At 36.3% G+C, this 24,437-nt stretch overlaps 1 protein-coding gene across 6 annotated transcripts in view; it reads right to left on the reverse strand.

Annotated features, from left to right (window-relative positions):
- Positions 1 to 4,480: 4,480 nt before the first annotated feature.
- Positions 4,481 to 24,437, reverse strand: part of LOC127946450 (semaphorin-5A) — a 132,607-nt gene continuing 112,650 nt past the window's right edge. For all 6 annotated transcript variants that reach the window (XM_052543037.1, XM_052543036.1, XM_052543035.1 and 3 more), the window contains 6 exons: positions 17,968 to 18,177; positions 12,287 to 12,457; positions 10,808 to 10,963; positions 9,981 to 10,025; positions 8,960 to 9,171; positions 4,481 to 5,690 (listed from right to left, as the gene is read on the reverse strand). In XM_052543037.1, the coding sequence (XP_052398997.1) occupies positions 5,571 to 5,690; positions 8,960 to 9,171; positions 9,981 to 10,025; positions 10,808 to 10,963; positions 12,287 to 12,457; positions 17,968 to 18,177 (914 nt within the window). In that variant the 3' untranslated portion in view covers positions 4,481 to 5,570. The remainder of the gene's footprint in view (positions 5,691 to 8,959; positions 9,172 to 9,980; positions 10,026 to 10,807; positions 10,964 to 12,286; positions 12,458 to 17,967; positions 18,178 to 24,437) is intronic.

Raw genomic sequence — 24,437 nt, forward strand, 5'->3', positions numbered from 1 at the left:
AGGTTTGGAAAGGCATGAATACGACTGAAAAATTATCAAACTTGTTTAGTGTAGCTTTAATGTTGCAGTGTATGGAAGGGAACAAAACAACATTAAAGATCTGTGTGACATCGAAAAATCAATCTGTGTGAAATGGATGGAAGGCAATAATTATTTTGCTGTCACAAAACTTTTATTATGTACAAAAGTACATGTGTACACTTGCATAGAAAAGGAGTAAACTAACTACTGTTAAAGTAATTTTTGCTCCCTACAGCAGCTGTTATAATGGAGGTCATAACCTTTAATTAAACCAAGGTGAATAAATGAAAAATCTAGATGAATTAAATCTTTGTAGGCTTTTAAAGAACAAGGCATAAACAGCAGTACTGAACAACTCAGCAGCAGTTCGTGCTGAGTTTCTACATAGAATCCTCTTTTTTTTGCTACAGAAATCAGAGTGAGTTCCTGTTCTCATCCTTTATCATAACACATAAAAAGACAGAAATCTGAGCTATAGGCTTTGAGTGAAAGAAAGGAGCACACTAAGCTGCCGTGAAAGTTTTTTTTTGCAGGCCTAAGCCCATTTGTTTTATTGAAAATTCTTCTTTAATATGATTTCCATACAGCTCAACGTTTTTCAAAAGTGATGTGCGATCACACATTTTGATAAGGTTAAAACTCCAGGCTTTATCTTGTCCTATAAGCTTTTTCATTGAAATCTTTCTGGAGTCAGAATAAAACTTACCTGGTAAATATTAAAAGACAAACTGTGAGTTGGAGAAAGTGTTTTATAACGTGGCATCTGAGAGAACTGAGGTGGAGGAACAGCAGGAGAAAGCCAGCGATGATTTGATGTAGATGACAGGTAAATTAATTATAGATTGATTAAGAAAAAGATGTAAACTCGCACATGATAAATATTTAGAAACCTAAGGTAAATTATTATTATTATATAATTATTATATAATAATTATATATAAGATTCTTAATATTTCAATTAAAATGAAAATATAAATCTGCACACACTTAATATGTAGGAAGCTTATGTTGTTAAGGAGTTTATATTTTTGGGTATATTAAATATACCAACCAGTGGCAGGAATATGCTTTCCCAGCATGCACTGCAGCATTAATAAATAATTTTAACAACTGCTTAACTGTTCACAGTTTTACAATTTACTGCATTATTAACACTTGTGATTGATGATTATTTTGTGTATGTCAAAATTGATTTTTAAATTATAACTAATGCATTTATACACAGAGACACAAACAAATTCTAATGGAGAAGAAACAAACAAACAAAACAAAGAAAAAAGAAACAGAAAGAATAAAAAGAGGAAAATTATCATCATAATTTTTGCCAGGAAGAACAAAGTCGTAACCTTCAAAAAACACACACAATATACTCGCCCCTGATAACATCAGTTATTATTAAAGGATAATCAACAAATATATCAAACAATGGACAACCAGGTTTAAATATGAGCTATGGTTCTGTGAGCTGCATCTATATTATTCAGTGATTTGTTTTTGTAATGTTATATGCTTTTGCACTAATAAGGCTGAGCAGTAAAGCCTGACTCAGGCATTGACTGAAGCAGTGTCCATACCTGAATGTAATGATTCCCCCACAGGCTACGTGCTTTTAGCTGAGCACCAGCATTGATTACCACAGCCGCTCAATGCATTTAAATCAGATTTTCACTGCTTATGCAGTAACAAGTTCAATGTTAATAATGTCTTTTAATATTCAACAATCTGTTTTCCAAGCATTTCTGAAAACACACAATGCTTGTTTGTGCCCTGTATACAGTATATATGTGATTGTAATTTAAATTACTATTTCTATAAAATATTTATAAATATGCTCTTGTCAAGATCATAAACTTACCTTTTATAACTTTGTTATTTACACAAAGGTAGTGAACTTACACATTATAAAAAATAAAATAATAAAAAAAAAAAACAATGTTAGACAGACAACTGCACAGTGAAGGACACAGAGCATGAGGGTTTTTAACAAGTTTTAATCATCAAAAATGTATAATTTGAACAAATAGAATTATTTAAAGTCAGACATACTAATGCAACAATGCACCATAGAATTCATCATAGCTTCTACTCACTGATGTTTTTTTATTTTTTTTAATGATGCTTGTTTTCCCCATCCACTAAAAATTATTTAAACTTCCATAAAGGAAGTGGCTTCTTATATTTAAATGACTGTAACAATTAGGAAATAGCACTTATTATTAATGTATTATTTTCTTATGATTAAAGTTTTGAGTTTCATACTGTAAAAATATTAATAAAAAAGTATGTTTTCTGTTAAGTTGATGCACAACTCAAAACACTAGTAAACCCATCTGTAAAAAATGTAAAATGCTTTTTGTTGTTGTCATTTTTATAATAATTGTATATATTTTGATCAACAAACTCCAGTGTAGGAAACATGAACAATAGACATATGGGGTGACATAAACATAATTTTTATTTGACTGTATGATGTAGAAAACAATTGATGAAAATCTGAGGAAAAATCAGCACTACATCGAGTTGGCACATATACAATAGCAGAAACTGATAAAAAATAATAATAAAATAGTAATCAATGCAATAGTAATCATAAAAATTACTATTGTTTTGCATTAATAAGTGCAGTTTCTAATATTATTACGTTTATTTCTTGGTAATACACATTTGACAATAAAGAAATGAGCCTGAGTTGGGAGCATACAAAATGTACTTTTATTAACAATAGTAAAATGTGAGAATTTTTTTTATATAAAATTGTATACATTCTACTCTTATTAAAAGTACCATTATTCTTCTATAGTATATAGAACTGACTGATAACTTCAGTGATTATAAAAGGAACACTCTTTATGCTTGATTCATTTGTAAATTGAAGATAAGTTTTTCAAGGCACTTTGTGACTTTTCTTCATGCACAAAAAAAGCTAAAAGTTTACAAAACCTGATTTCTTGATGATTTGATATTCTATAATGGTGATTTTATAATTTCAAAATATAAAGCAAAAAGAAGAAATGAATGACTAATAAGCCATAAGTGCTCCTTCTTGTTTCTTTTGTAACATCATTTAAAATGGTTATAGTTAGCGTTACTACTTCTGGTTTTCTTAAAGGGGTCATATGACGTTGTTAAAAATAACATTATTTGGTGTAATGTAATGTGTTTATGCATTTTAAAGTAAAAAGATAGATTATTAAAAATAGATTATTTTTGCTCTTCTATGCTCCGCCTTTCCGAAACGTGTTGATTTTTCAAAGCTCACAGTTCTGAAAAGCGAGGTTTATGCTGATTGGCCACCTATCCAGTGCATTTTGATTGGCTGAATACCTCAAACGTGTGACGGACGTTACGACCCTTACTATACTGTGATGCAGTGTCCTGGGGAAACAAAACCAATAAAACCCATCATCAGTGGCGAATCCTTTAAATATAACAAATGTACTTACAGACTGTGAGTCAGAAGCGCCAGACTTGCAAAGTTGGAACTGCCCCACTTTATAGAAACAGCCTTTGAGCACAGACCCATTTTAGGCTACTCTGCAGGTTCAGGAAACAGTCCTCCATAAAATGCATCATGCAGCGTCACACACTGCTGGCTTGAGTGAGGAACGGCAGGCTGACTTGAGAATGGCGCAGCCGGCGGATTCGACAAAAGAGCTTACGGCAACCACTTGTGACGATCCCGGGTTGGAAGCTGCTTTGACCACAGAGCAGTTACGCTATAAAACCATGCTCATTCAGGTTTTATTGCATGGGTGAAGAAGGAACATTGTGTTTTAAATGCATTTGTGAAATGATAAAAATTCCCTATTTAATGTTGTTAGACTGAATTACAATGCAGAATATTTGCTTAAATATCGATGAGTGTCAGTTTACTGCATTCATTAAGTTTGGGCACATTTTCTTTCAGAATTTAAGATAGCGTTTATTTACATACAGAGTATTAAATGTTCTCTGTAGCCATCATTCGCTATTCTGTTTGATCACCAGTCACGTATTTTTTGTCATGTTGTGTATATAAAGTTATCCCAATATTGTTTAATGTTTTCTGAGTCCTCATTCTACACTGTTATAAGGTTACTTAAATATCAATAAAGCTCATTCTGCAAAAATAATCAATAATAAAAATACCCCCCCCCCCCCCCCCCCCCGCACACACCCACTTTTAATAAAACATAAATTTGTCTCCCCACAATTTTTTTTGGGCAAGTGTGTTCACAAAGAGGTTTTCAGGGGTCAGTGTGAATAAATCTAGATTCAAATTCCGAGAGAAAAGATTTAATTTGTATTCCAAATGAGGCGATACAGAGTGCTAAACACTCTCATGCAGTGTACAGAATATATATATATAACTCCGATTAGCTTGAGGGCAAGTAAATCATGGGGTCATATCCATTTTTGGGTGAACTATCTCTTTAAGCAACAACTCTGGATGTAACATTTCAGACTGAACACAGAGAGGTATATGAAGCAATTTTAATTTATGCACAAAACAAGCAAACAAAGTTTTACAAGTAGAAAAGAATTAGTAAAAATTGAAAAAAGTGGATTCCCAAGCACCACTCCATAATGGATGGATGGTTAAGTTTATAAGTAAATGTATTCAAATAAAGAAAATAAAAGCTGAAAATAAGTTTTTTTTGGGGGGGCTAAAAAGCAGTTTGTTCTTACAGATAATACTTGTTTTCTCATGAAATCTCGAACTATTAAACATCTGAACAAATAGAAACATGTCGATAATATTCAAATGATCAATGTTTTACATAAAAAGGTCATGTAGCGTTTCACATTCTCTTTTTTGCAGACCTTACACCACATAAAGACGAATGTTAATATGACAATTCTTGTTTTGGTGACTGAACAGGGTTACTTTGAAACAAACTAACATTTTTTTTTCTGAATAGACTCCTCTATAAAAGCTACATTGACATATGCATCATGAAAAGTGTATTTTACAACAAAAACACTGAGATTCCCACTGTTAAGAGCTCGACTAACAAGAGGCCCATATTGAAAGATACATTAACACATTTTTCGGAGACCGTGGTATCTACATATGGATTCTGTATATCTGTTGTGGTAAACCCTGTGATAGGGCAGGCAGATGCACTGGAGACCACTGTAGGTCCTCAGTGAGGCACAGGGGCTTCTGATTCGGCACAGGAAACAAAGCAGTCCAAAAAGGCTCCACCCATTTAGGACACAGGCACCGCCCACAAACACTGGAATGCGACCAACCATGCAAATAAATGAAGCAACAATAAAGGAAAACACATTAGATGGGAATCATGCAAAGTGTCCATGTGCCATCTCTACGGCGAGAGTTTATTGGCATCTTGGTTGAATTAAATCGCCTGCTTTATTTGTCCACCACAGTTCAATTTCATTTAAAGACGTCCGCACAACTGGGGAGCATGATGTCCTTGTTAACTGTGAAAACGGTTCTGTGCGGCATTAAACAGTCCCACGTGAAATCAGAGAAAAAGAGGCAAAAATGAAAATCACTAGGTGCTGAAGTTAATGTGATGAAGACTGGAATAACAGATCCATTTTTAAAAGTCGTCATAAGTGTTGACGTCAGTGAAGTATGCATTGGTATATGTTTTTCCTGCAAGCTGAGGGTTGAAATACTTATTTCTTTCCTCCAGGATCAAGTTATTCTTATTGAAAGCCTGTGGAGGAGAGAAAAATATGTTTTCAGTTAAAAGGATAATAGAACAGAAATGGAAAATACTTGATTTTGTTTGCATGGATGAAAAGTCAGACTGTATTGGGGTTGTGGATTTAAAAATCAAATCAAATCACAAAATCAGTTGAAGAACTGAACAAAAATCTTGCTTTGAGACTGACTGATGGCCAAACCATGAAGAGGGTTTAACAAAAGACTGATTCACTTGGCTGACTATACAAAAGACAGCAAGAAAGGTTAGTATCATTCACGGAATAATAAAAGGAGCAGTCACAACATCACAGAATCAAGACAGATGGAAATGGCCAAGTAAACAAAGCTTTTCATACAAACTCAGAAATGTATTTTTAGTTGTTTCTGCCACCCATACTGTCAACATGCTTTCACTGAACCTCTGTGTCAGCAATTTAAAGAAGCCAATTTACACAAAACGGATAAAAATAATGAATTAACAGATCAATTAATACAATTATGAATTAACTAAATTAAAATATTAAACAAATAAATAATAATCTTTTAAAAAAATCTATAACATTTTTTATTTTTTAAATAAATTAATAAATTAATTATTATTATTTATTATTATAAAATGTTTATCAAAACAATACAATAAAACAAATAAGACGTTTTTACAGTTCTTTTTGTCTTTTTCTTTCTTGATTATTTTCCATTTTGATTATTAAAACTATTTACAAGGCTCATAAAATAAAAAAATAAATATTTATTTTATTTTAATAATGTTATTACTTCAATAGTCATTTAAAATAAACAACATGTGTGTTGATTTTAAAATGTTTATTAAAAATAATGCTATTATTTATTATGAAGACAAGGCTCGTAAATATGAAAAAAGTGAGTATTTACGAGTATTTGAGTATTTAAGAGAATTTATTCAGTCTCCTACATAATTAGAAAGAACAATTAAAAAGAAATGCAACAAAGTTGTAAGCCAATACCAAGCTCAGTGGGGTGGCGATAACAAGCAAGCACAATAATAATTTAGAAAAAAAGATTAATCTGATTTACAGGGTACAGAAAAAAAGAAATGGGGGGAAAAAACGCATGCAGCAAAATGGTCGTAGACAGCCATAAACACGACCTGACACCAAAATTACACTGCCTTCTCACAAGCCTCAGTATTTGCTCTGTGGGATGATGGGAAATGCTGGTGACATATGCAGACAGAACGAATGGGCGAGCACACCTGCCACGTACACGAGGGTCAGGGGAAGGACAGGGGATTCACGAGAGGTCTGAGAGTCAGAGGAGAGGAAGGTAATGCCGGTCAAGAGTTAGTAGAAAATCTCCAGGCCTCGCGCTACACCAGTGTTAGAAGACAAAGGCTGGCAAATGTGGTGCTCGTCCAAAGGCAAGAGAACGGAAACATCAGGCTGAAAAGAGGAATGGAGCACAATCATCCTCAGGGCAGCAGGAGACAGAAAGAAGGCCAGCACTGTCGGTTTTGGTCTTTTTGTGAAGCTATCATTAAAGTCAGCATGAAACACCCTCGCAAACCATTTACTTCAAAGTTAAACAGAATCATTTAAAAAGGAAAAAAATGTCAGGCAGGAGTAAATTTCATCCATCATGTTATTTCACATCAGAATGGAGTTTACAGTCAATTGTGGCACTACATTTTTTCTTCTAAAACACCAGAAACTCACACTTTTAAGTAGGATTTTTGACCAGGGTGTTGAGCTTTAATGTCAAGTTCACTCTGAAAAGCATCATGATTTTTCTCAATGGTAAATGTATAATAGCTATAACTTTTAATTACATAAAATAGATAATTTACCCCAAAATGAACATTTTGTTGAACTTGATTACCCTAATAAAACTTTTATTTTCAGAGCACAAAGAAAAATATTTTCTATATTTTATTATAATTTTAATCCATCCACAGAAAGTCCACACAACCAGAACTTTTTTTTGCATCAAAAAGTACAAAATTACATTATAAATGTAACAACATAATCCATTTGACCAGAAAACATGGACTAAATCATTTAATTTTATATGGATAACTTTCTTGGAGATTTTTTGACGTTTGAACATTTTGACCGTGTGGACTTTCAATGGCATGACGAAGAATAATGGGGGAATATTAATAATATCTTAATTTGTGTCCTGAAGATGAACGGAAGCCTAAAAAAATTGATCTTGAAACAATTTTCATTCAGTTAAATTCATTAAATTTCTCAAATATTTACAAAGAAACATTGAATTAAACATGGCATTTTGTAGAATGTAGATAGATGGAAATTATGTTTTCTTGTAAAACATGCTCCAATAATTCTTATTTAAAAAAAAAAAATGGAACGACATTAAACTTTTCGGCTATTAATTAAAAATATTTTCCCTTTTTACATTGTCTAGGTGACATCAGCCATTTCAGAATTCTTTTCAAATAACTATATAATTATGATAACGTTTTTTTAAGAAAGTGAATAGGGTCAACTTAATGTCATGCTGTCATGAGGATCCTGTATGGGTAAATATATTCCATACTTACAGTAACAAACTGACAGCATTCAGAAGAAGAGAAAAACAATACCACAAGTAAGTTGTGCATGACAATAATATTATATAGCCTTGAATTTCATTCATTCCTGTCATCAGTAGTAAGCCAGGTGAGTAAACCTGTACAATCTCAGGACAGTAAAACAGAGTTTGCCACATTACGCTTCAGCTGGGATATTGTGTAAGTGACGCTATTCTAGTGCAATACATCCAGCTGATGAAATATGCAACTTCACAAAAGTGCCTGAACAAGCAATAACTGAGGAGCACTTTCTGTAATTAGTCATGAGTCTTGTACATTCAAGTCTAATGAAGCCTTAACTGTCCTTCTGACTAAATGAGAAAAATGCTAGCGAGCTTTATTTTCGCTGCGCTTATGAAAAAATGATCTATGTGTCTAACTCTAAGAGTGTACTGCATAACTTAACATAAAACGAAATTTAAGAGAAAGGTTAATTTTTCAGGGTTTAAGTAACCCACTAACAAGAAGAACATTCTCAGAAATGTACTGACATGAGCTGCATATTGGTTTCTGATTTCATTTGAGAAAATCTCACACAAATGAGAGTATACGAACTGAATCAAAACTTCACTTATGAGAAAGCAGTGTATAAATGTATCAATTGATTTAGACACAAGACACATTTTCACACACACACACCACATACTAAATACATCATCTCATTTCCCATATTAATAACATTGCTGATAGTATGAGTGAATAACACCCACCTTAATGGCTTCAACTGAGTCGTACTTGTCCAGTTTGTTGATGTGGTTGGTGATGCTGGTGTTGAGTGGGGCGGCGGAGATGGGGTGGATGACCGTGGCATCATGGGACTGCTGCTGGTATCTCTGACAGTAAGTGTACACCAGAAGGGTCACCAGACAGCCGAGTATGGAGCTGCTCAGGCCCACGGCGATCATGTGGAACACATTGAAGTCTGGCAAGAGAGGCAAAACGGCTAATGGCTAAATGATCTGATGCAGGCATGATGGCTGGGGCATTGATCCTGAAGCCAGAGGATATCAATTATCCATTACCTGAGCCAATTAAACTCTATAGTAAATTACAGTCAGCATTGCTGTTGCCCTGTGAGTGTGCATTAACGGTCAAGAATTGCTATAAATAGAAGGGCTTTACAGTGACAAGACATTCCGGTCCCACTTTATATTAGGTGGCCTTAACCACTATGTACTTACATAAAAAAATAAGTACAATGTACTTATTGTGTTCATATTGTATTGTAAAAAACTTTTGCTGCTATTGAGGTGGGATAGGGGTAAGGTTAGGGAGAGGGTTGGAGGTATGGGTAAGTTTAAGGGTGGGTTAAGGTGTAAAGTATGGGTCAACAGTGTAATTATAAATGTAATTACAGAATTTAAATACAGATGTAATTACATGTAGTTTTTTTTTTAAATATAAGTACAATGTAAAAACATGTATGTACACAATAAGTACATTGTACTAGATTATTAATTAAAATGTAAGTACATAGTAGTTAAGGCCACTTAATATAAAGTGGGTCCGACATTCCAAATGCATATTTATTTAATGGGTCCCAAAAAGCTTTGAAGCACATTGTCTTTGTAATCAGTGTATTAAACCTCAGTTTTGATTCACATTGTATAATTAGCAACTAGAATTATGTTTTTCTATGGAATCCTGATTTATGACTGGTCAGTTGTGACAGTGAGCAATCAAATATGTTTGCATAATGAACACTGAATGTGTCACTGTAAGTTTACTTACCTCCACACCATCTTTCCTCCTGACTTGAACGTGCAACAGACGTTTCTGAGAAAAAAATAAAAAAATAAAATAAGGGAAGAACAGGGACATTTATCTGTCAGGCAGACAAATGAGATCTTTAGAAGTTTTAGAACATTACAGCAAGTGAATTTCAAACTCAACCTATTATCGTGAAATTCAAAGAGCTTTTTATGGTCAGTCACGGAAGGAAATGAGGTATAAAACTTTTCTAACGAGCTGTAATGGGATGTTACTTTGCACGACATGAGGGCTCTGCAGGCCAGGCAATATTTACACAAGATTTACAGAATGGTCCTAAAAATTCACTCCCTGCGCTACACTGTAAGCGAGGTAATAACTCCCCTGACGATCCCACGTTTAGCTATTTCCATCGCTACGAAGCGGCAGGTCACATAATAACTTATCATTTAAAAGATGAGCACATTCGAAATTAGGTGACTTTGTACTTTCTGGCTCATCATCAGAGGAGGAAGTACAGTTACTCAAAGATAAAATGTTCTTTCTTATAATAAGCACCCTCATGTTTGAGCTAGTAAAAGTTGTTGGATTTCTCTCTCACAGCAGAAGTATCTCAGGTACTGAGTGTATGAATGCAAATGCTACACAAAACATATGAGCGTAATGCATTTGTTCGATTGCGGCACTTAGACAGGGCAGAAGATGAGAGGCTAATTATTCCTGCATTGCAGAAATCAATGGTTTGGTGTGTCTCGCATTACTGCTTGTCAATAAGGGAAGATCCTTGTTTGTCCAGGGGTCGATATGACAAGTGTTTGACTGCGATATGTGTGTGTTTCTGTGCTCACCTGGGATGAAGTTAGAGATGGGCAGGCAGGCACGAGTTTCACTGCTGTTGCCCGAGCACTGGTTGCCGGTGGGAAACAGGACGGCACAGTGACGCAGGCGAACCTGAGACCCTGATGAGTCACAGGGGGACCATTCAGACCAATCAGACCAGCTCTCTGTATATGACAACAACAAGCCCAAATCAGATGCAATTCAATGTGAAGAGTTTTATTTTTGTCTATCTATCTATAAAAGAATATTATGTCCATTTTTCTTTCATGGTGATTTTAATGGTGGCAATTTTGGTGACAACCCTGCTTAATAACTTTTTTCTCACACCTATAGTATATCGATGACTCATCAGTGTCTCAATCATTCATGAGGCTGCTTGTCCTTATCCTGTTAGAAGACGCTTCTCTTAATTATTCACGACAGCATGTTTTGCCTTTTTATGGCAGATGCTTCAATCACGTAGATGCATTCATGGATCTTTCTGCATGGCATATGTTCTCACCAATATATCATGAGTGTCTGTCAAAAAACTTAACTGGTCTTTAGAGATTCTTGATATAATTTATCAAATTGCTTATATAAACATTGTCACAGTAACAGTGCATGAATTTTCAAAGTGCAGAGTAGTAATGCAAATGGTTGTGCCTTTATTTGAACATTAAAATCTAGCTATCAAGTTTACAAGCAAGTTTTCAAGTCTAGCAAGTTTACAAGCAAGTTTTCAAGTCTAGCAAACAAGTTTAATTATAAGAATAAGACCCAATATATCAGGGCTTTAAGACAAGGAAACTGGACCTTCATGGCAGATTAGACTTATTTTCCAGCAAGAAAGGCTTGAAATTGTGGTTTTATTGATGAGTGAACAGATTATCTATTTGCTCTCCAAGCTCATTTAAACTAGACTGTACAAGGGAACCTACAAAGGTTGGAATCCAGTTTAGGGAAACTTCTAACCAGGGTCTTCTGATTAGCATTCCCCTGGCTTACCCCGTCTTCTGTCTCCTGGCTGCACTGTACAGCTACACACGCGCTCGTGTAATGAATGGTTTGACAGATAGACCTGAACGCAGCTAATAAAAGGTCACTCCGTAACCTCACTACAGTTCTGGCTAATGGATGGACTGACATTTGAATACAAGCTCTCTTCTCACATTCACCTTTCCGTGGATCAATGTGCGAGGTTTGACTCTGTCATCAATCGCCTTATCTCGCCCTCCTCTCTTGCACTCCCTGCTGTGGACTTATGCATATCATCTTCATATCGCAAGCTTGGCTTTACCATTTGCTTTTCTATGAGGTGTGACATTTTGATTTCCTCTGCTTTCATTCCCCCACGGGCCGCTTTATACGCGAGACATGATGAAAGAAAAGCAGGTACAAGACAAAGACCTGCTATCCGAAAAAAGCCATGCAATTTCCTGTCGGATTAAAGGTGTGAGTGTTCACATAGGTTGAGTTCATGCATGTGATAAAGTCTGTGTGTGTACCAGGGCAGGGTTGGATGTTGCAGAGGGCCTCTTCAGTATGCAAACCCAGGCAGATGTCACCTCCGTAGGCAGGTGGAGGGTTGTTACAGGTGCGTGTGCGCATGTAGTGGCCTCCTCCACATGTCACTGAGCATTTAGACCAAGGCGACCAGCACGACCAGCTCCCATCCACTGAAAGATAAGGAAAATAGGACACTCAAATTACTGCTGCGCTTGTGTCCTGGATAATTTTGGGACTAACATCGTACACTACTTCAGTAAATAGTGAAAATATTTTTCGGAATAATTTTTAGTGTGATTGCAACCCTAAATGTGTAACAAAAGTTCATATCAATAAAGGCAAATGTGTTTTATGATTTTTTTTCTTTACACTTCTAACACTGTTGCACAGCAAAGAGGAATCATTCAGAAAAACATGTTTATTCATTAAATTTAAATGGGATTTATCATAGAAAACATGATTTAAAATACATAAAATAATAAAAATAAAAGAGTTAATTTTAATATGAACACATACAATAGCCTGATAACACAAATGATTTGCAAAAAGAGGTCATTCAGAAGGCATCACATTTGTAAAATCAGAACTATAATGATCTAAATATCAAAGCCTATTTAATATTTAGCATTCTGGTGGAGCTGTGACTCAAGAGCTTGGCCAATCATAGCATAGCTCATTTACATATACAACTCTTGTAAGAACACGGTTCTTTTGTGTATTGAAAAAAAAAAAGTTACAATCAGCCTTAGCTGGGTTTATCTGGTCTATTGGTTTATTATTAGATGTGTTTTGGACACTTTTCTGCTGAACAGTCTGAGAGACCGCAGTTATGACTGGATTTGATCTTAAAATAAAATAAAAAGTAAATATGCTCCATTTCCTTTAAACAGATCCAGGACATTTATTCCTTAAGTATCACAATATGAATTAATGACAGCACCTTTGATAAGATCAAAGTGACAAAACGAAGAAACACAAACTAAAGAAATTCTCTGCTAAAAAACAGCTGGTTTTAGCTGGTCTTGTCTGCTGGTTTTCAGCAGGGTTAAACTGTATTTGATCATGAAACATTGATTATAAGTAGACTTTAAGAGAAAAAAATAAATATGCATATCATTTGAATGAATGACATCACTCACCTCTAATATGATCACTACAATTAAATCATTTGATGTCAAAACCAGTTAAATCCAAATTCTAAATCTGCTGGGAATCAGGGGGTGGATGATGAGAAAGGCTGTTCACACAGTCTGCTCTACAGCTCTTTTTCTCCCTCGCGCTCTCACTCTGACCCCTGCTCTAATTAATGAGGCTAAACGAACCATCAATTCACTCCCTCCCCTCTTCAGCGAGTGCAAAGCTCAGGGTCATCACCCCCGACAACTGGGGGAACAGAGAACAACTCACAAAACACTATGACTGTCTCGGCACTAATTAAAGGAAAACAACCATACTGAGTCTCATTTTACATAAGCATTAGCTGCCTGACACTGACATGTAGATTTTGTCTGTGTTTAGTATTTAATATTAGCATACTGATTTCTGTATAGTGTACCGTATATTTGCTACTATAAAAAAAAAAAAACTTGTTAAATGGTATGTAACAAATATGAAAAATTCCAGTTTTAAAAAAACTGGAATGTGTTACAATTCCAGTTGTGTCACTTCTGCCATTTAACAGTGAAGAACACTAGAGCATGGATGTGCATAAACTAACTGAGATCTAATTTAAATGTGGCCTTCAATACAAAGACATTGTTTCTGTTCTTGCATTACGACAGATATATCATAATACATAACATCTCAGGACTGTACATAACTTCTCAAATCTTTTCTTCTGTAAAATAGAAAATAAACATTTGCACAATCATAATTATGTCTATTTTCTCTATATTTGTATGAACATATTGCTATTATAATTTATTTATGTATTTATTGTTTATTATTATTTGTTATATTTCATTTTATCAACTTAAATTATATGTATGCCTGCACTATGTCTGTACTTTCTCTACTGGAAGCTCCCTTCACCACAACTATATCCTTGTGTGTGTAAACACACTTGGCAATAAAGCTCTTTCTGATTCTGATTCTGACAATTAAAATTCATTTTGAGGTCTAGATGTGATTGGTACAATAGAAAGTGCTCAAATCCTTAGATTGGTAAATATATATTTTCCCAAATAAAACTTTAAGGGCCAGTTAGAACAGTTACAATTTCTTATTGCACAAGATCAAAATATCCTTCATTAATAAACCACATTGTCAGATTTAATGCATTTTTGCAAATTGTGGAGAAATGCTGAGTTTCTTCATTCCGTTCTAACAGCCCTTTTTGCGATGAGAGCTATATAAGTACAAACCATCTTATTATATATATATATATATATATATATATATATATATATATATATATATATATATTTATATATATATATATATATATATATATATATATATATATATATATATGCACTTCAGTAAATGAAAAATGAACAAGGAGCTGGATTCAGCCTCATACTACATGAGCTGCTCTAACAAAATGCTAAATTGAAGCTCAATACACATAGCCATATTGTGCCATTCAGCTCAATTCAGAGCAAGGTTTCTCTGCCGTCTCAGAGGATGCGTTAAAGCGGACATATGGCAGTGATATTATAAGTATACTGGACCATTGAACTTGGCTTTGTGGACCTGCCACACAGGATTGTGCCATTAGCCCATTTCAAGACCCATTTCTTGGCCGTCTCAGAATGCTTCAAATCTGACTTATTAAGGGCTGTGATATATTTGACCAAACAGGTCTTAAGTCATGTGAATCCATCCTCTTGTATTCTTTACAGTATTATTGTAGTGATGGACAAGGAAACAGGTTATTCTTTACACGCATCAGACATTGTGATGTGCACGCATGTGAAAAGTGTCAAATGTGCAACAGTTTCTCATGAACACGCAATAGTTTATCATGCAAAAGTCTGTTTATTTTTATTTTCGCTAAGGTTTAGGGGCTCTGTAATGATGATTTTTTTCCACTTAAAAATGCCATATATATTGCTATAATCTAATTGTGAGTTCTTTTAGTTAGATAAAGGTGTAGTGAAAATCTGATATCGTGCAACATATGTATGCGAGACCCTATAAAAAATATTTCAGTCTTTCCATTTCAAAATTCAACATTTAATTAAAAAAACTTGCTGTTTATTTGTTATATGTACTAGCAATCTCTGTGAAAACTGCTTCAAAGTAAATCCTACACCAAATTTTCCAATGTATTTCAATCTAGCATTATAAAAGTTTTGGTCCAATTTGTACTTTTTTGCAATTTGCAAATCCCAAATGTACTTTTTCTCGCCCTTTGTCATTGAAGTCACAGCTCAGGATACAACAGGATAGTTGCTAGTAAAGCTTTTATAACTATACGTGTTGTTGACTGTGGCTCACACGGCTTGAGAAAAAAAGACATAAGTACGGTAAACCAAATATTGCAGTTTGTCATCTGTTATAACTTCCCTATTGTGAAAAATGACAAATCAGCTCATGTCTGCCCCTGCGTGACTGATCATTTCATTTCACCCTTGTGGCCTGCAACAAGAAAAGATTCATTAGTTTCAGAGCCTCTCCAACACTAAGACCCGTCTGCCTCTCTCAAAAGGTCTGACTTTGAACGTATAAAGATTCAGCTGGGCAAGAAAGAACCAATAAAAGACACAGTGAGAATATTGGTCACAGACAAGCTCCGGTTCAGAGATGCTTCTGGAGGAGTGGAGCAATTTGATGTGTTCTTTTCCAAGCTTCCTGCTGGGATACGCTTGATGAAAGTCATCTGTATTATTCTGTCGTCGTCTGTACAAAGGTGCAATCGAATCTAAGTGCTATTAAGACGTTTCATTGGAAGTAGACAAGGACTGAATTAACTTAGTGAAGCACAGAGCGCAGTTACTGATCAACAGTGCGCTCACATAGTTTGCTGTACAATCTGTCATCCGCTGCTTTTATAAAATTTGCGCCGCGATTCCTAATCTGTCTCCAATTACTCCTACAGAGAAAAACATCAAGAAGTCTAATCAGGTCTTAAAAGCTCTGGAGGTCTTTGTTAATGAAGAAGTCCTGCTGGTCTCGCTACTGTCACTTTGCAGGAAATATGTGATTTCCTGTTAAAAAACAGCTGCTATAAAATTAAGACTGAGGAGCAATTAGCTTTCCAGCATATCATAAAGAGCTATAAACTACAGTACGCCCTGCTTTGATGGTTTCGGGCGACATTCATCTCCAAAAACAGACTATTGATTAATTATGATTGCAAAACAAATTCCACCTGATTGTGCCTTGTTCACCGTTGGGTATCGTAAAATACCCAAGATGCACATTTCCATTTAGACAGCATATTTCCAGCACACATAACAATGAGCGCTCATTTAATTAGAGAGATTTCCCCCCTCCTTTAACTTTAGGGTGTACACCATTGTCACAAGCCTTTTAATGACTGAATCTTGCTTTTCCGTCACTGCCGGTGTAATTAACTTGAAATGTGATTACACACAACGATGCCACAGAGATTTCTCTCCATTTCCACCGGCAGATTGAGGTCTTCGCATCTTAAAACAGGGTGAATGTCTTCCATTTGTACAAATACCGCACACAAAATTGGCTTGTCTTTTTTTATTGCATGTTGATGTCTGGAAATCTTCTTTATTCCCTGCACACCAGTAACAAATTGAGACAGAGGACAGTTTTTATGATTGTCTTCACAAAACATAGAAACATCTGAAGAGAAAAGTCTGCATTATATTTGTGTGTATATGGAAGTATATGGGTGTACTTCTTATTTTCTGTTCCTTTTCAAGTTAGTGCTGGTGCTTAACTGGAGATCATGTTAACCTCTATCAGAAGATTCTCTACTAAATTAAACTGCAATGTAACTGGTACACAAACAAGCAGCACGTTTCTGTCCTCCTAATTATAGTTTGAGAGCTTATTTTAACATCTTTAAAAAATGTAATCATCACAAGCTGGGTTTGATTGTCTTTACATATACAGTATAGTATAATGTATAATATAAAGTTATCAATTTAAATATATAATATTTGAATTTGAAATTTAAACATTTAATTTCACGCAACTGAATCAGTCTGTGTAAGTGAAAATTTTTGTTTAAATTATTATTATTATTATTTTTAACAGAAATTAATACTTTTTATTCTGCAAGGATGGATTGAATTTACAAATGTGTCAGTAAAGACTTGATGATGTTACTTATTCAACTAATCAAATCTTCAAAAAAAAAAAAAAGGTTTCCACAAAAATATTAAGCAGCACAACTGTTTTCAACATTGATAATAACAAGAAATGTATGTATAAAAATCAGCATCAAAACATCATATTAGAATAATTTCTGAAGGATCATTCTTGAAGGTTCATGAAAATACAGATTTGATAGCAAAAATAAATGACACTTTACAATGCATTTACAAAGGAAACAGCTGTTTTAAATTGTAATAATATTTCACAGTTTAGCTACTTTTATTTTAGCTTTTTATCAAATAAATGCAGCTATGGTGGGCAAAATATACATCTTTTTAAAATAACAAAAAAAAGTGGAGAAATCCGTTTCTGGAGAAGATGATCACAAAACTATGAATAGAAAAAGTTGGAAAACATTGATGAGGACTCGGGTACTAACCTGGACATGGTGTAGTATTGCACTCCTGGAACTCTTGGGCAGGACCGAGGCAGGTGATTCCTCCATATTTGGGTTTGGGGTTGGAGCAGGTGCGTTTGCGGTTTCGGACACCTGAGCTACAGTCCTGACTACATTGGCTCCAAGGGCCCCAGACAGACCAGCCTCCATTTACGGTCAATCCAGTGATCCGTCCCAAACGCAGCAAGTCTCCTAAAACAAGAAAAAACACACACAAGACTGGCTCAAATAGAATCATGAGAATTTGATGCTCTTAAATAAACCCCGACAGGGTTTTCATTTCAGTATTTCATATATTATTAATATTTAAAAAAAAGTTTAAATCTATTATAAAACAAAAAACAAAAACACAATCACTGAACTGCCCCTGTGAGCCACAGCCATTTATCCATTCTGAGCAGGTGACGGCGCTACATGGGTGGACCTATAATCTCTCCAGCGCCAGAGCACACAGCCCTCTCAAAGGTAATAGTCTTCTTCATAATCTACTCACACCTCAAAGCAGAGGGCCCAGCTCTGATGGCTAATGGCAAGGTTACAAAGGTGTCAGTGCAGGCTAGACCCGCAGGTAAACAAATCGTGCTGCGTTCAGTGACTTTAACCAAGAAATGACTGACTATATTGATTTTTACGAAAGTGAAAAGTCATATTATGGAATTGAATTTCGACTTTGCTGTGCTTGCTGGTTGTTAAGATCCCATGAAAAGTGAAGAAGACAAATTGCAATTAAATCCTTTAAAAAAGGCAAAGCTCTGAACTTTGCTGACCCAGATTCTGTGATTTGTTAGACAATAGGATCAGGAGTACATCTGCCGAGGGAGATGGGTGGCATTATATCCTGCACAATCAAGAAAATGAATAGCTCATGTGGATTAAGTGTATTTTATGCAATTCCCCAGAGCTGTCATAAACTGTCTGGCGGTCACCAGCGCTTATTAAAAGTTAGGGAGTGGGCAATTAGAATCGACTCCCTGATGGGTTTTCGTAGTGGGTGGTTAACGCCTCTGCAAATACAAGCGTTCTAGCGTCACAAGAAACACAAATGGTCAATTGAACAGTGTGGGGTGCTCATAAACACCAAAAGAGTCCAAAAGTCTGAGACCACTTTTCTTTGTTTTTATTTCTATTCTATTTTAGGTATAGTATCGGATTTTTACCAATATCTAATATGCCAATATTTTTCAACTTATTTTGGCTGATACAGATATATTTCCTTTTGTTTGGAAGTCTCTCCTGGTGTTATATAGTATTATACTATATTATAGATTATAAACAAATTATTTTTATTTTGGTTAGTTTTTAAGACATAAGCCATTATCAGATGAACCTGATAAAATCAGATAATATTGTGCATCCCTATTCTATTTCATATTTTTTATTTAATATATCTTAATTATTTTAGAATCAATAATTATATTAATTAGTATTTTAAAGTAACAAATATTTTTATATAATATATAATATATTTTAGTAATTATTAAATGATATTAAAAAATAAGTATAAATTAAATTTTTTCTAACCAATGAATATAATTTAACAGTTTTTAAATCATAAGTTATTATTATATTGTAATTATCTTTTAATTTGTAATTTTTCATTTTAATTTAGTTAAGAAATTATATTAATTTGTAAATACTGAATAAAATAATAATAACAATTAAATAATACACTTATTCATACATTATTATTCATAATACATACATTCATGATTGAATATAATTTAAAAGCTTTAGAAATTACATTAATATGAAATTATTCAATCTAATTTAACAGAATATGAATAAACAAAACATTACATGATTTGTAACTACTGAAATAATTTTAATAGCTTTAAAATGAGAAATTGTCATTGCAATTATAATTTAATAGTTCCTCTTCGGGAACTCGAGCTGCGTCGAGCGCTTTTGGGGAACACCTTTGGCAAGAACAACTCTGAATATCATGTGCAATCAATCCAATGGAAGAGCGTGAAGTCACAGGCGGGGTGACATAGCGACCAGGAAGCTATAAAAGCACATGCTGTGCAGCTGGCTTAGGCTTCGCGTCTTTCAGCAAGCGCTCTGTGTGTGCATGTTCAAAAGTCTGTCTTGTAAATCTTATTTACTGTTGTCCGTCCCAATAAAGCATCATAATGCCAAAGTGCAAAGCTAAGACCAGACACGTTAAGGGCGAATCCAAATCGCGCTATAAATTTTGTGTTCCTCCCTGCCGCTACATCACGGCTGGGGATACACATGATTTATGTTTGCACGGGGTCGAAGCACGCTGAGTCCGCTCTCGAGGGATCCTGGAGGGCTCTCTTCGAGGAGGGAGCCTTCGCCAGTGTTCCCTGTGGTGCTGGCCCCGCTTCTGCCGAGGCAGAACGGCTGCTGCACTCGTGGGGTTTGCAGGTGCATCTGGCGGAGGGTATGGAGATGAGCCAGTCCTTATCTCCTTCTTCATCTGCCAGATCCGGCGCCCAAACCCTGGGTTCGGAAGCACGCTCGTCGGTTTCTTCCCCCCAGGGTGAGGGGTCGACACTCCACCTCTCTTCATCTGATGAGGTGGATGTGGAGACGATTAGTAGGGATTCGCCACCCCTATCGCCCCAGTATGAGAAGCTGTTGGAGGTGGTTACTCGCGCAGTTGCTAAATTAAAAATCGAGTGGCCTGCAGAGAAAAAACATGAGCCACAGAAATGTAAACTAGATGAGTGGTTTCTGCGGCCGAGACATCCACCTCCAGCCCGGAGACTTCCCTTTTTTCCCGACCTCCACAAAGAAATAGCGAGGTCGTGGAAACACCCTTATTCGACCCGTCTCTTCGGCCCTGACTCTCAATATTACGGCAATGTCGCGGCGGTCTATGGCAACCTTGGTGGCCGCGGAGAGGCATTTATGGCTGACCCTGTCTCAGATAAGAGAGCGTGACAGGGTCTGCCTCCTGGATGCCCCGCTTCAAGCCTCGGACCTGTTCGGCGACACAGTCAATACTGTCGTCGACAGGTTCCAGGAGGCATGCAAACAGGCGGCAGCGTTCCAGAGTTTCCTCCCTCGTTATCTGGGTAGGAGATACCCACGGCACAAGCAAGCTCCTTATACCACCAAGCTCAAAAAACGCTCTGAGTCAGGGACTTCCAAGCCAAAATCAGATCTTCGTGCAATTATTGAAGCCAGGAAGTCCTCAACGAAGAGGTCCTGATGCCAGAGTCGCAGTGACCTTGAGGGTAGCCCCTACTGGGGTAGAGCGGTGTCCACCTCATTATACGGAGCCCGTCTCACCTCAGTGCCCTCTGGAGGCCGGTCTGCCAACCCTGCCAGTGTTTCAGGGCGCAGAGGTCTCCCGTGAGCGTCACTCCCAGTTATGTCCGCCTGCGAGCGTAGCGGAGCTGGGAAACTCGCCCCCCCTTCGGGGGCCTCTTACACCAGAGATCAGTCTCGAGAGATCCTTCCACAACACAGGAAGTTTCTGAGGTTCGCTTTCGAGGGCAAAGCTTATCAATATCGAGTTCTTCCCCTTCGGCCTTGCACTCTCACCCTGCACGTTCACGAAATGTGTAGATGCGGCTCTGGTATTATATCGACGATTGGTTGATTTTAGCTCAGTCAGAGCAGATGACGGTTCGACATTGAGGTGTCCTTCTCACCCATATGAGACTGAATGCCAAGAAGAGTGTACTTTCTCCAGTTCAGAGAACCACCTATCTAGGCGTAGTATTGGATTCGACCACGATGCAGGCACCTATGTCTCCTGGTCGGATTGAGTCAATCCTTTCCTCTGTAAAGAATCAGATAAGGCCAGTCACTCACTGTTAAGCGTTTCAGAGACTGTTAGGGCTCATGGCAGCTACGTCCAACGTGATAGCTTTTGGCGAGCACTGCGAGCACTGGACGCATACGTTCACAGAGCTGCCCTGTGAAGAAAATCTGACCAATTGCTTGTTTGCTATGATCCTCCTAAAAAGGGTTCCCCTGCCTCTAAGCAGACCTTCAGTCGTGGGATAATCGAGTCTATCAACCTCTCCTATGAGTCCTCTGGTCTTCCCCTTCCTTTGGGAGCCAAGGCTCACTCTACACGGAGTATGGCTGCCTCTAAGGCCTTTCTAGCAGGTGTGTCCCTCTTGGACAACTGCAACGCTGCAGGATGGTCCACGCCCTCTACATTTGCCAGATTTTACAATATTGATATGTGAGCCACTCCTGGCTCTTTTGTCCTCTTGCCTTAGCTGTGCTCTTTGGATACACACTAGGCAGGGGTTTGGTAGTCTGGCAGCGTTGGCACATCGTTCCCCAAAAGCGCTCGACGCAGCTCGAGTTCCCGAAGAGGAAAGTCCCTAGGTTACGAATGTAACCCTAGTTCCTCGAGGGAACGAGACGCTGCGTCGCAGAGCCATACTCCCGGCACCCCTGCCAGCGCTTGCTTCCCTACTCGAAGCTGAAGCCAGCTGCACGGCACATGCTTTTATAGCTTCCTGGTCACTACGTCACCCCGCCTGTGACATCACGCTCTTCCATTGGACTGATTGCACACGATATTCAGAGTTGTTCTTGCTCGACGCAGCGTCATTCGTAACCAAGGGACGTTTTCTAAAGAATTACAAATTATATTTTTCTAATATTAAAACTATTTTAATAATTTTTATTAATTAATTATTTCACATTTATATTATTTGTAACTGGCAATATATATATATATTAGTGCTGTCAAAATTAGCGCGTTAACGCATTCGATTAATTTTAAATATTTAACGCATAAAAAAAAATAACGCAATTAACGCGGTTGCAGTTTTTTTTATTTATTTCCAGTTGTGGCCTATGTGTGTTCAACGTGCAAAGAAATATGGATAAGACCAAGGAAGGACTTTTAGACGGAAAGTTTCAGTATAAAACTCTGCCGGATTACTCTTCAGTCTGCCACAAGAAACAGCAACATTAAAATCATGAACTCAAATGTCATTGTTTAAAAAAACAAAAAACAAAAAAAACAATGACTGTTGTAACAGTGCATAAATCAGACCTTTCTGTTACGCTAACGTTAATAAGCTTAAACGAAAATAACGAAATAATTGTGTAGCGGAGTATTTTTTGTACACAGTGCCGCGAACTGTCAATCACTCCTGTACGCGTGCATCACTGTCCTCCTCAGCTGCAGCAACTTGCGCTCTCTCTCTTCATCAAGCTTTAAAACAAAAAGGGGACAAAAAGATCATATTGTCTTTGTGCATAGGCTATAGATTAATTAGATAAATGAATATCTAAATTTGTGCCTTGCCGTCTACGGTATTTTTTTAGAACTTAGAAAAAAGATGCTGCAGCCAATGAGCAGCCAGCGGGGGCTGCAGGACGACTCAACCTCCGCAGACAGTTTTTAATGTTTATCAGACAATAAATACTCAAGATTTTGCTCTCAACGAGTTTCACACACCTTCTCCGGCCAAGTTGAGTTGTTGACACTTAACAGTGGGAAAAGCGACACATGCGCTATTCACTTGTATAACTTAAGGGTGAATGGGTAATGTAGTTTCTGCTCTGGGTGGGATGAATTAGGAAGCTTGCATTGTGAAGGGCGCTCTGAAAATCGGCAGTGCAGGTAAAAGATTAAAACCTCTATTAAAACAGATGTCCAAATGAGCGTACCGGTACGCTACAAGCACGTTCTGGGCGCACGGAGAGGTGGCGGTAAGCTCAAGAGCTATATTTTGAAGTGGCGGTACTGAGTACCTGTGCGTACTGGCCCACTAAAAGCACTGGCAATGATTATACTTTGGAATTTTTTTGCAGTCCACTTAGAATTCAACATGGAAATCATTTTTGTTTTTTATTTGCATTGATTGTTTTGAAATTCAAATGGTACTTACATGCCTGTGTTTTTATTTCTGTAATAAATATGGCTTTCAAGCCAACAGTTAATTTGGAGGATATTGATGGTTTATTGCAGGTATGTTGTTTACATGAGAAAATCTGTGTTACAAGTTAAACAAAAATTCCAATAAACAATCATATTTTGAATTTAAATAGTTTCTTTGTCTTGAGTTTACATTAATTATTTACATTTTACATTTACATATCCAAAAAGTTTCAGTCTTTTAATTGCGATTAATCGCGATTAATCGCGATTAATTTTAAAAAATTGTGCGATTAATTAGTGAATTTTTTTTAATCGATTGACAGCACTAATATATATATATATATATATATATATATATATATATATATATATATATATATATATATATATATATATATATATATATATATATTATTTTATTTATTTATACAAATTATAATGACACAAATATAACAAAATATAATGACACATTATAATAACAATTTGAAAGAAAAACTAAACTGAAATAAATAAATAATCATAATGTCTTTGGTTTGAGACTGCTTTGGTTTAATAAAAGCAGCACTCGCGATGCATGAACCACAAAAGTTTCAAGTTTGCATTTAGTTTAGGTTCAGTTTTCAAT

The sequence above is a fragment of the Carassius gibelio genome, chromosome A24 (assembly GCF_023724105.1).
Source record: "Carassius gibelio isolate Cgi1373 ecotype wild population from Czech Republic chromosome A24, carGib1.2-hapl.c, whole genome shotgun sequence".
In the NCBI taxonomy this organism is placed as follows: Eukaryota; Metazoa; Chordata; class Actinopteri; order Cypriniformes; family Cyprinidae; genus Carassius; species Carassius gibelio.